Source organism: Apteryx rowi, unplaced genomic scaffold (assembly GCF_003343035.1).
Source record: "Apteryx rowi isolate R43461 unplaced genomic scaffold, aptRow1 scaffold_142, whole genome shotgun sequence".
NCBI lineage: Eukaryota > Metazoa > Chordata > Aves > Apterygiformes > Apterygidae > Apteryx > Apteryx rowi.
In genome coordinates this window covers 63,469-76,956 of record NW_020447664.1, presented here as the reverse complement: position 1 = coordinate 76,956, position 13,488 = coordinate 63,469, and the positions used below count along the sequence as shown (strand labels likewise).

At 46.1% G+C, this 13,488-nt stretch overlaps 1 protein-coding gene across 2 annotated transcripts in view; it reads left to right on the top strand.

Moving 5' to 3' along the window:
* Positions 1 to 6,936: 6,936 nt before the first annotated feature.
* The window catches only part of LOC112962129 (probable cation-transporting ATPase 13A5), a 38,754-nt gene continuing 32,202 nt past the window's right edge, over positions 6,937 to 13,488 (top strand). For both annotated transcript variants that reach the window (XM_026058026.1, XM_026058027.1), the window contains exons 1-2: positions 6,937 to 6,999; positions 12,610 to 12,783. In XM_026058026.1, the coding sequence (XP_025913811.1) occupies positions 6,937 to 6,999; positions 12,610 to 12,783 (237 nt within the window). The remainder of the gene's footprint in view (positions 7,000 to 12,609; positions 12,784 to 13,488) is intronic.

Below are 13,488 nucleotides of genomic sequence, written 5' to 3'. Positions count from 1 at the left end.
TAGCTCCRGGTAAAGGAGCATCCTATTTAAAGGAGAAAATGATGCTGGAGAGAGAAAGAAGACACTCGGAGATCATAACAGGCTCTTTCTTCTGAACCTGCAGATGACTTGGGAGGTGCCAAAGAGAAAGGGGTGCTTTCAGATCTGGGAAGCTGCTTAGAGAGCAGGACACACGTTTACCTGATGTCTCACTGCACCTCCTCCCCACCCCACCCAACCCCACCCAAGGTCAGGTAAATCTTGATTCAGTAGCTCCAGCCACGAAAACCAGCAATGCTCCCTCAGTCATTCTTCAGATGAATGAGATTTTACTAGAACTTCCAGTAGCATTCAGTTGCCACTCACATGCCAGCCAGGGGTTTTTGTCACTGTAAAGTAGCAAAGCTCTGCAAAGGTCACAGGAACTGCACCCCTGGGCTCTGCTATTGGCCTTCAGTTCCTTGCTCTGACTCTTCAGCCCTGCCACTCCGTTCTTKCTTGTGATTGCCATTACACAGAGCACACTGCAGCACCATGTGCCAACATACACAAGGGCCTTGACCTGCCTCTCAGGATGCTCTGTTGTTGCTGCCATTAAAACTTTGTGGCCTTTCAGAGCACAAGTTGGACAGGACCATTCCATCCTTTTGACCAGGATGGTAGAACCAGGAATGTGGCCTTGACAGCCTAGAGCTTGAGTCCAAGGCTCTGAGCAGAATGGGAATTCATGAACAAGACCTGTCCTTCTCTGTCCCAGTGAACTGCCTGTTAGGGAGGTCAGGCAGCATATGTTTCAGAGGACAACATGGGGATGTGTGGAGCTTTCCGTGTTGGGTTTGGTGGCCACATGCTTGTGACACAGAGAGTGTCGGAAAGGCTGAAGGCATAACAGTACTGCTTCCAAAGTTTGGGGATGTCAATATTGCAAATRCCATAGGTTGATGATGTCCACCCTCTGACCTGCACCTGGAAAGTTGTGCCACAGGGAATGGGCCCTGGCCACTGACAGGATCCTCAGCAGAAACGGAGAATGTCCCCAGAAGCAGCCCAGGCCCAGCAGAAATGAGGAATGTCACATAGACACCCTCTATGCCCTGGAAGGCAGCTGGAATGAGTGGCTGATTATCAGTGCATATCCTGTAACGTGGACAGCAAATACTCAAGAACATGTTGTGTTGTTACATGCGAGAGACTTTAAACGCTTGTTGTGCCTACCTTTTAAACTCCTAGGGAGATGAGATTGCTTATTTATGTGGAATATTTTGTGCCTGATTAACTGTATAGTTTACATTGAACACAGGCTGATTTATTTGCTGAAATAAATATCAATTTAATTATAAATCTCTTTTTGCTTCTTTGGGGACAGAGGGTGCTATTTTACTGCCTTCTGTAGATTGCCTGCTGGTTTCTTTATACCTCAACAGAACCTTTTGGCATGGCTACAGCTTCACATTTCCTTGTAGCTGAAGGGGCACCTGGTGCTTAAGTGAAAATAGAGCTTTATTAAATGCACAAACAAGAAAAAAACTGAAGAACAGTAAGGCTGGTCTTGCTGTGCACTGACAAGGAAGAGAGTTCAAGTTGTGAAATGTGAGAGGATAAAAAAGGCAGGCAGCTCCAACATGTCCCTCCCCTGTCTTTCCCCCTGTGCCTCCTTCTGTTGTGTGCCGTGGCTGTGAGCAGAGAGTTGTTGCGCTCCATATCTGTCCAGCTCAGCATCTGCCAAGATCCCCTGTGCTTGACTAAGCAAGTGAAGAGGGACTGGAGCTTTCCGTCTCCAGGGGCTAGTCAGGGCTGGAGTTAAACTGAAGTGGTTTGGATTGCCCTCTGGATGGGTCTCCTTCTCTGCTGCCCTCCAGGGAAGCCAGGGGCACAGCTTTCAGGTTCGACATGTCAATTAGGAAGGCTGTGAGTGCTCCCTGTGCAAAAATCTGAATCAGCAACCTTGCCTGGCATCTCAGGGGAATGGCGGTGAAGGCAGAGCTCTGAACAAGTTCTCCAGGACTCTCACCTTGCCCTTACTCCCCTTGCTGTCTGAAATACCTGACTGTGCTGTACATCTTCAGTGCCTGAAAAAGCCAAGGCAGAGATCCGGTAGACCCAAGCTGCCTTCCTTGCACTACACTGCAGTCTCTCTCCTGCACATAAGTTGGCAAGGTGACCAGGTGCAGTGAGTAGATAAGATAGCTAAGATGGCAGCCACCTGTTTGGTTTGAGCCCAGCCTGGTGTAACAAACCCACTGTCAGCAGATGGAGCTGCTCCAGAGAGCTATGTTGGAGAATTTTATACTCTTTCAGCCCATCTGCATGCAAGTGCTATGTTTTGATTGCTTTATTGACAACAGGTGTGTTTTACAGCAATTCCCCAGCTTGTCCTAGTGGGTGTACAGCTAAAGTGGGTACATCTCCACCACACAGAGCATGGCCAGTACTGGATGCAGCCTGGCCTCTGAAGAGTGGTGTCCTATCTGGACTAACCCACTGCCCCCTCCAAAAGGGTGGCTCAGGGCATGTGAAGTGTTATGGTGGTGCACTACAACACCTCTTGTACCCAAACCATGCATGGTGCCTGCAGATGCCCATTGATCATTTGAATCCTTTTGCTGATACAGGGAAGTTCACTGTGCTTGCCAACAGCATGTTTCATCCACAGTTCTCAAGAGATCAGGACAAACCTCAATAACTTTTAAGTTATCTGTAAATTTTGCTTGCTTGGCTCTACCACCTGTGGATAAGGTGAAGAATGCAGTCATTAAGGCTGTGGTCTGTTTACAAGCTCTAGAGATGTCAGTCTTGGACATTTACTAGGACTGCACTCAGATAACCCACTCTGTGCAACAGCTGGGCACTCCTGGGTAGAGGCAGAGCGAGGGTATTTGGAGCAAGAAGACCAGATGGTGACTGATAGGGGTAGGACACTGGGGCAAAGGGTTCAAAATCAAGGCATGGTGTTGCCTTTCAATGGCCTATGTTCAGCTGTTCAACACAGTTATATGTTTCTAATAACTTAGTATTAGACACACAACACTTCTAAACATAGGCCAGATTGGAGCCTAGGGAAGGAGACAGAGAAGAGCAGAATGATGGGAACATCAGAAGAAATACAAAATCAGCAGGAAATAAGCAAGAAAAAATACAGGTGGGACTGAAGAAATGAAAGTCCTGACTGACACTGCTGTGTAGGTGTCTCACAGGAATGTGTTGGCCCCAGGAATAAATGGCATGGTCCTGCTAAAAACTATTATCTTGATCTGAAATTCACTTTACAGAAAGTGCTTGCCCCTCTGAAATTAAGCTCTGGGCTGTGCTTTCCTGAGACCTGCCAGTCATCTGTGCACGTGGTGGCTGGCCTCACTCTGCTCCTGGCCCCAGAAACGCTGCCAACAGGGTCAGCCCTGTCGCAGGCTGCAGGGGAAGGACAAAGCCCCTCCACAGATATCCCAGCCAAAACATAGCTCCATCTGGTCCCCCCCTCACAGCTCAGAGAGCGGTTCCTGCAGAAACCACAGGAACATGAGGCTGATGGAGACCTGAAATGGTTATTATGCCCATCTCTCTGCTCTGAGGCAAGATCTACCAATCCTTAGACCATCCCTGGCAAATATTTGTTCTGCTTTTCCTTAAAATTTTTCACTGGACAAGATTTCCTCCTGCCCTAGGTAACCTGTTTGAGCATTTTACTACCCTTTAAGTTAGAAAGTCTTACTGAATATCTAACTTAACTCTGAAAATCTGTCTAATCTAGCAAGCAATTAGTCTAATTCCTCCTTGCCTCTAACAAGAGCAGAAGAAAAAAATAGTTGACTGTTTCTTCTTTGGTGTATTGTAAGACTTACCATGTTCCCCTTCAGCCTTCTTTCTTCTAGGTTAAACAAACTCAGTTATTCAGCATTTCCTCATGAGTCATGTTTTCCAAACTTCTCCTCATTTTGTCATTTGGACTCCTTCCATTTAGCTCACGCTTTCCTAAAGCCTGAACTCCAGCCAAAGCCTTGCTAACAGCAAGTCAAGTGGAATAATTTCCTTCCATCTTACAGATTTCATTGTTCTCCTGTTTCTGTGGCTCAGAATGACAGTGGCATTTTTGGCAAGAGGAAACTCAACCTGCAGTTTGCTGTCTCCTTTTCTGACATACAGTTGTGTGGCCACTATCTCCCAATTTTGTACTTGTTTTCTCTAGCCACTAACTCCTGCATTTTACTGAATTTCATATGATTTCAGACTATTTGACCAGCATCCCAAAATCATGCTGAATTGTCTCATTCCCCTAAAGTAGGCACTTCTCCCAGCTCAGTGTCATGAACACATTTTGGTCTCAGTCTCCATCCTATTATCCAAGCTCCTAATGAAAACATTAATGCTCTGGGCCCCACAGCATGGACAACGAACCACTGATACCTACTTAGAGTTCAACCCTTCAGCCTATCATAAAGGGATCCTATTTTCTGGTACTATCATACCTCATGAGGAGCTGTGTCAAAGCCTTACTGAAGTCTGAATATGCCACATTAGCTGCATTTCCTTGTTCCCTGGAGCATCTCCCTCTCAGGAGGAAATGAGATTGGTTTGATAGGATCTTCCTCTGACAGATCCATGTTAGTTGTTCTTTATCACATTATTATCCCCTAGGTACTTACAAACTGATTGTTTAAGAATTTTCTATGTAGTTTTCATCTATGTATTCAAGTTGGCTCCACTGGTCTGTAATTCCATGAGTCTTGAGTTCCTTGAATCCTTTTTCCCCTTCTCAGGTACTGGCACCACAGCTCTGTGGGATGGGGTCTGGAGGTCTCCACCCAGCTTGGGGAGCACTTTGCAAACACGGGCTGCAGTGGTGGCTGTAAGCACCCTGCTGCCCCATGCAAGGGAATGGCTGAGATACTCAAGTCCAGAGACTGGAGATCACATTCATGTAAATAAAAAACTCTTCACCCAACATGATCAAGATACAAGTACAGAGAACTAGTAAAACCGCCCTGCAAATAATACCTTACTTGAGTCCCTGGAAAATTACAGAGGGTGTTGGCTGATATTAGGCAATCACTGTTCTCATCATGGGTTGCACTTTATCCCTTTGTGTATGAGTTTTTTGGCACAGGAGTGTCCTCAGAGGACGCAACAGAAAGGGCAGAAAAGCCACCGCTACCCAGAATCTAAGAAATGTACATTTCTTCTTAAAACAAGGGAGTGGAATGACCTGCAAGTGTATCACATCCTAGAAGCAGCATGACAACGGCTGATGTGCAGAATATGAACAAAGTGGTGTAAGAGCTTGCTGAAGCCTTCTTGGATAACAGGTAGAAATGAAAGGAGACTGTTTATGCTGAAATATGTCTTGCTTCAGGCTCTAGACAGTTCAGAATGACAAAGGCTATTCTATTGCAAGGTTTGTTTTTAAAAATACATATATTTCCCCTCCCCCCCAATTTTTTAGGATTCTCCAGTGTTCAGTCCATCTTTGCTGTTTCATGGCTGCAGCTGGCAGAACCCCCCCCAAAGATGAATCCGGGTTGGAATATGCAAAGCCACCCCCAAGTAGGCTCTTAGGATGCAGCATAGTGACAATTGCTCTTGGGTCATCCCAGGGCCAGACAGACTGGCCTCTTCTTAGCCTGTTTCAAAGGGAAGAAACATGAATAAGTGGTTTTATTTCCATAGTAGTCTGTTTACTGAAAGGTGCTTCTCTCAGTTGCCTGAGTACTTTCCAGGATGAATCTGCAGATTGTGAGAGACACAGAGGACTTCAGACATCAGTCATTGCAGTGCCTGGGCACTATTCTCTCTCCCACCTAGGAAAAGGAGAATTTGGAAGAATTCCTGATTGCTATCATTGGGGAAAAACATCTGTGTGCAAGGACTATATCTCTCTATGGACTTTAAATCCCCTGGTCTCATCAGTGGTGGTGAATTTCATTCCCCTGCTTGAACCAAGATGGGTTTTCTAACAGTCTGAGCAAATTCAGGGCTGTTGTTTCTATTTACCCAGGCATGTGCTTTTTACCAAGATAAAAGCACAGCACATTTCTCCTGCCAGGATAAATGGTTCTTCTCAGACTTTGTGACAGAAGGAGAATGGGGGGAGACAGAGCAATTCCAGGCTAATGCCTGAAAAATATCTGTGACAACGCTGTGAACTGGGGTACGAGAGAATAGGAGAGACGCAAAAGGGCTTCAAAGCCTGCCTGCAGCTCCTGCCCCTGCCAGAAGGATTGGTGGTAGGAGCCCCCGGTATTTCTCTCTGCCCTGCAGTAGTTCATGTCTGGTGCAGTTTAGATGTCCCATCGATCAGCCAGGCTTCTCCAAATTAGTCATCCAGCCCCTTTGCTCTTTCCTTGTAATTCGGACACCCTAAACCAACATGCTGGTTGGAGGCAAAGCCCCAAGCAGGGGGGGTTGAGACTACATCTAAAAATCACTGCTCCATCATGCACCTCCACTGGGCTGAAACCAAATCTTGTCCCCAGGGTAGATGCCTTTCTCTGACATGTTGGAAATAACCCCCAAGCTAACATGCCTGCTCTGGGATCAGCTCTCCGCCGTGCTTTGGCACTCTCTCACCCTTTTCCTTATCATGTGCCTTGATTTCCCTTTGAGCTCTGCCCAGAGCCATCTCCCTGTCCAGGGGAGGAGTGGGTTCCCAGGGGCCCTCCCTCCCTTTGCCTCTGGTACTCTGCTCACAGCCCTTCCCACCCTGGTGAGCGTATCAATGATAGGAGGAAGAGAAACACATGTGTTATGTAAGCCAGACACTTCAGAGCTTTACACATGAGGGTGGATTTTCCTCACTCTCCTGAGAGTCTAATAAGAAACATATGTGCTGTGACACTTTCAAGGGCAGCAGAGAGGACCATGGTGAGAGCTAAATTTAACACTGCACTGAGTTCAAGTCAATAACAGCACTTGACGCTGCTCGCCCCCACCAGCAAGAACATCCAGAGCTGAAAACAACGCAGGCTGATGGAGGAAAAGTTTTGGAAGGATCATTATATGCTTCTCAACAAGGATGAAGAAAATGAACTGGTAAGGAGCTGGGACTTTGCTGGGTTTGGATTTTCTTGTGCGTCCCTTCTCCCACAGGCTTGTTTCTGATATGCCTCTGATTCCTCTTTGTCTTCAGTCCCTATCAGGGACTATCTCTTCAGCATAGCCTTGGTGAAGGCAAAACCCTGGATCAGTCCTTGCTGACCTCGAGATTAGTTTTTGACAACTAAGGACTAAGTGAGAAAAGTACCAGTTCAGTCCAAAGGCATGAAACATGGAAGAGATCTCCTTGCTCACCAGAAATTATCTGGTCAAGGAGTGTCCCTTTCCCCACTGTCTATTTCTTTGTCTATTCCAATCTAATTGTGTCTCTCTAATACAAAGGTACCCTTTCCCTTACTGGGTCATCACATCATCAGAAAGCATGTCACAGAGAAGATGCTTAAAAAGGAGTTTCATCTGGGATAATTCTCCGGAGAAGTAATTAAATCATTCCTCCTGACATGTTAGGGTCTTGTCTGCTGCTTGACAGGTCTAGAAAGATTGGGTAGATGAGCAAAGTCTACTGCAACTCTTATGGCAGGAACCACTTGTTCTTCAACCTTTTTTAGAAGCACTTGCAGAGCAAAATGCTGCCCTTAGAAGATTTTTGATTAATGCTAAATTGAATATACCTTCTGTCTGTGATTGTGGTGATTATGTTTGTGTAGCAGCTTGAAATGGCTGTGCTGAGGGAGTGCCTTGCAAACACAGTGAGATGGAAACTCTTCCTCTATCTACTAGCATGTTGTGATTATGGAGATCCTGGCTGGGGTGAGGGGAAGACTTTCTCCTCAATAGTCTGTGCAGAGAACGACTGCAATCCAGGTGTTGCCAGTGCACAGAAGTAGATGTCTCTGCAGGTATGCAGCACCTGTATTTGCTAGCATGTATATGTGATGCATGCACTAGAAGCACAGCAGCATGCTCTCCCCATAGACAGGAGCCTCTGTCCTTTGCATGCAGATTGCTGCTAGCAGTTGCTTCCCAGTATCTCCACAATGTCACTGTTCGTCCAGCCCCAGAGACTGAGAAAGTACCTCCACCATTGGGATACAGGTGCTCAGGGCTTGCACAGGTGAGAGAGAACCTGCCTTGCAGCACACACCTGCACCTCTGCAGCAGTCCTTGTGGGGTACTAATAAGAGCAGGGCTCCAGCTCCCTTGGTTGTCTCTAGTAGACCTTTGCTAGGTTTATGCTGCTGATATGGCACACATGTGAGCTTGCTTTAACTAGGGAGCTTGGGGCAGTTACAGTATCCTAGATTCAGCACAGAATTAAAATCCTGCCCTGGAAGACAGGTAAGGGCTCAGCTAGTGCTGCTCTGTCTGTGTTGTATTGGCTGCTACAAACAGTGTCTTTCAGTGGAAGGTCATTAGCTGCCATGTGGTGATGGCTCTCATGTACATTGCTGCTAGCCTAGGAAGCAGTGGGGATGCTGACTTTATAAGGAGAACAGAGGGCCAGGATGGATGGGTGAAATAAGGCTGTTACCACAAGCAGTCTTTCAAGCTGAGTGCCTGGGCTCCTCAACTGAGCTGCACCCAAATCCAGGAGACATCTCTCTTGCCCTAGCTGGCTGGTGGCTGCATTTCTGCTGGCAGAGAAGGGCCCTGGCTCTGCCCTTGAAGCTGCTGAGGCAGCCTGCCTTATGCAAGGCCATCTAACTTGGTCTGGGCACAGTTTTTCATAAGACAGCTTCATACTGTTCTGTTTGCTAGAGACAGAGCAGCCTCACTTCCAGGTATTGTACTTCTGCAAAATATTTCTTACAACAAACAGGCCCTGGCTTGGTAGGGGAGAATGGCAATGAACTGTTAGTTCTCTCAGTTCCTGCCTTCAGTGCTTTCTTGTAATACTGCATGACTGTTAAACCTGAAGTTTCTGCGGACAGCCTGTACTCTATCACAGACTTCTTTTGTACATTGCCTGTGCTGGATGATCCAGTTGATAAGGGGTAGAACATGGGGCTGGTAATGCCCTTTGAGCTAAGCAAGTGCAGCAGCACTAATTTGGAAATAATGAAGCTGCCATTAGAATCTGGACATGGTCCAGCTGGTTTCACCAGATCTTATTACATTCCTTGCTGTAGTCCTTCAGCTGAAGGCATCTGTCTGGGTTTCACCTAACTCTAAGACTGTATTTTCTTTGAAAGGTTCCTCTTGGGCCTCTCTGAGGATCACTCAGCACTTGCTTCTGGGGGGACCCAGGTGACTGAGGAGCTATTTTTTCATCAAAGACTTGTCTACAAGATACTTCTCATGACTCCCTGGTGGTAGTGTCTGCAGAGCTAAGGCTGGATGTTCCTTCCCACTTGTTCTGGACTTGAGGTCAGCCACAGAATGGGGGCTACTGATTAGCCTCTATCAGCTCTTGAGGGACCCTGATGTGCATCTTCCAGGGCTGGACACTTATGCACTCACATATCACTACTGACTGCACCAATCAAGGCTGCCTCTCCTGCCACCCAGGGACTTGGGCTCATTCCTTTAATGACAGGGCTGGGTTCAAGCTCAGCCTTGTGGTGCAGGTTGCTCTGTGCTGGCGGACTGGTGAGGACCAAGTGTGATCCAACTGTGCCAGGGATAATACAGCCTGTGGGAAGGGGGGCACCTCTCCAGCAGCCTGAATGCAAGGAATTCACGCCACCACATTGCTTGTTTAAAATCAGCTCTTCTAGACATTGCATTGTGTACCTTGATAGTTCTCTTCCATCATGTGTTTGAGGTATTTTCTGCTTCCTCAGTTACTTTGGTTAATATACAGCCATGAGCTAGAGTATGGTAGCAACAGCATGTGTTGAGTTCACACTAGAAACCTCTGAATGTTCTCACGGGTGTCTCCCAGCCTTACGCTCATCCAGCCTTAACGCAGCAGCTCTTCAGAAGCCTTGGCTCCATCTTTGACTGCAGACTTTATCGCCTCTAGGCCTTTCTAGATCCTCTCTACAGCTGCGGACAACCTGTGGTCCCATGCACCTCCTGTCATTCCAGCCACATCCACAACAGGCTTCCTGCTTTCCAGGACTGCATTTTGAATGTGTTCTTAAAAATCCCAGTATTAAGTCAAGCAAATGAGAATTGCTATGGGTTTTCTAAGTTGCAGAGGCTGGTTTGTCCTCCAAACCTTAAAACAACATCTGTAGTTATTGGTTTAAATTTATGTGACTTTTAAAGAAATAATACTTCATATACAGCAGGGCTGCACATTTAAAAGCTACCAAGTTGGTCTGAAATGAATTTTGTCAGCCTGCTACTAAGGACTGCATGATTATCTTCATTTTACTTGACCTGGATTGATTTCAGCTTAGTTTATGCTGATTGTGATCCGAGTTCATATAAATAAAGTTAATTGTTCTCTTAAACCTAAATAGGTGCTTACTCCACTGTCTTTAAATCATTTTAAAATTATACCTTAAGCTGAACCAGCATAATTGTTTGTATAAGCCCTCTCCAAATAGTTCCTTTTTGTTGCAAACTCTATCCTATGGAGCAGACATTCCAATTCAGAAGCAGGTTTTCTTAACTTTTATTCTTTTTACAACTTCAAATGACCTTTTCACCTCCCAAATACAGAAACTGTTTCAATAACAGGTTACACTGCCCCCATTTCATTGTGTACTTTAGTTGGCAAGATTTTCTGGAAAGCTTTTCAGAGCCTTCAATATAGTCAAGAGTAGAAATATAAGAACATTTCCTTTCAATTATTAACTCTGCCCACATCTGTAGACTTTCTCAATACCTTCTCAGGGACAGGTGAATCATGTGTGTGCTAACCTGTGGGTGGATCAGTAATTGTTATCTGTGGTCTGGGTTAGGTATTTTACTGTGGCGATGGCATAGTGTTGTTCCTGTAGCTTCTTGCATGGGCATGTGCTGCAGCACTGTCGGTGGTGGGTGGCTGGCAACTTTTGCTGTGATACAAGCAGTGATGTGTCAGGTGTAGGTAGGGGAACACCTGCAGCCACTCTCCAACAGTACTGCCAGCTTCTGTCACAAGTCCTTAGCCATGGGCCTTTTCCTGTCCCAGCTACCAAACCGAGGGTAAAGTGGGAGGAATTACCTGGAGCTGTTTTTCTTTTTATGGGTAGGGAAAAAAGCAGAGATGACCAGGAAAGAAAACAAATATATCAATGCAGCAGGAATGGAGAAACCTTACTGAAAATAATTGATTTTTCCAGAAGAGGATCCAACACAAAAAGAAATAATCTTTTTCTAGTTTTCACTGCAGCCTTAAAACAAATAATCTGTTTGTCCCAAACAAGTGCTTCTGTTATTGACCCTAGCAGGGTCAACACAGAGCAAGCCCCATGGCCTCTGCCTGGTAATGGTAGGATTTCTGCCCCTGTGCTTGCGGGGAGGCAGAGGGGGGCAGACACGTGGCTGCCACAGCAGGGATTAGGTCAGCTGCGGTGGCACCTAGCAAAGCTGCTGCGTCATTGCCACGTGAGAGCCAGGGCCCGGCTGGGTGGCAGGGATGCACTGAAAGCCACCTCTGGGTTCACATCCCATGGTGCTGTGAGCTGCCTCAGCCCCTTTCCTCTGGAAAACTAAGGGGGACCATGCGCACTCGTCTCCCTAGCACTTGGCAGAGCAGAGCTGAGGTGTGCTCTCTTCTCAGAGCACTTCTGTGGTAGTCAGGGAGTCAAAATGTTGTAGTGAGCATCAACACTCCTGTGTACTTTGAGGGCTGCATTTCACTCCAGGCATTACTTCCTCTAGCAGGGTGTGTGGGTACTCAGCTGCAAAGCAACTGTGCACACATATCCAGTGCCCTGAGCGTAGAGAAGGATTAGTTGCGTTATAGGCAATAAAGTCACTGTTGGCCCCACAGGCAACTCTAAATCAATCTAAAGTATACAAGAATGCAGAACTTGTCTCAAGGTGGGGAAAAAACAAAGCAGGACACGGGGACTTACAAATCTCCTTTACGGACACTGCTATGAGGGCACAAGAATATTGGGCTATCAAAGTGGAAAGACAAGTAGCAAAGACAACATATCACCTGAGGACTAAGTTGGAGGTTGAGTGTAGCAAGCCAAAAGAGCCCTTAAGTACTTGTTTTCAAGATGTGGTGTTTATGGTGGAAGATAACACACCTATAGGTACCAGACACAGGAGGCGAGGAGCTGCTCAAGGGCTTGAGAGCTATAATTTCCCAGAGGGAGATTCTGTTCCTTTTCTGCAAGATGGATTTTGGCAATTGGCACCAAGTTCACACAGCGACACCCTCCTTGGTTGCAGGCAAATAGGGTGATATGGTGCTACTGTAGAAGAATCAAGTGAAGTGTTGTTATGACAGGTCAGCTTTAGTTTTAGATGGTAAAAGCTGCAGAATCAAGTTAATTCTTCAGAAGTCCAAGGAGAGAGCTGATATGAAAATGTTCCTCTGTTGGTAGCCGCCTGGCAGCATCTTCCTTTCAGCAGCTCTGCTGTACTCTTAATTATATTATATCAGTCAGCAAACTCTTTCATTTCTGAAAATGACCTTGGGGCTTTAGAGGGCCTCAGTCAACAGCCTTTCTTTTCAATAAGCATGTGCTTCCTGCCCTGATGAACAAATGCCAAGGTCAAGCTTGTTAACAAAAATGCTTTCTCCTTGCTCTACAGGAGATATTCGGCTACAAAGTGCAAGGCTGCCGGAAGGCCTTGTGCATTGCTGGGTGCATCTTGTCCTGCGGGGCTCTGCTGCTGCTGTTTTACTGGAAACCAGAATGGGATGTGTGGGCAAACTGCATCCCCTGCAGCTTGGAAGTAGCAGACGTTGTGCTGCTTAGAACAACAGTAGGTGGACCGGTGTAGCTTACTGTTATTAGCAGAACCTGTTGTTTCCATGGATGGGGCAGTTTGTCTATCTTTGCCAGCATGATGTAGCAGATTAGTAACATTTTTCACATTTGGAAGTGGAGCAGCAAGGCTTTATAGGAGCAACTGATTTCATTCGCAGAGTTCAAAGCACTGTATAGAAGATTTTGGTTATCCTGACAATAACCTGGGTACTTTGTCTGAAGGCTGGATGCCATGTAGACTTCCTGCATTTCTGCCATTCAGCTGCAGGGTCCAGCAGCTATCCTCTCCCAATAATATGTCCTGTACAATAACTGCTTGTTCTTTTTCTTTACGTACGTGAGATAGTCAGAAGCTTCAGAGGGGGGATCATCTTCAGAAGCTGTAGTTGTTAGTGACCCTTCTGCTTTCAACCTGTTGGGAAATGCTGAGGGGGTGGATTTTAGAGAGCTGGATTTTAGGCATTAGTTATATTCCAGGACTCCACCACTGTAAACTAAAACCCAACACAATTCTACCAGAGCAAACATTTAACGTACACTTAACACTCAATACAGCAATGTACTGAGTGTATAAATGTATAGTATAAATGCACTCAAACCACTTAATGAGCAATCTGTTGTTTATTGTAACTAGTTACATCAGGCTATATTGATTAAAGGATAATTCATTCTGACAAGCGCATCTGTAGCAGTAAACCTG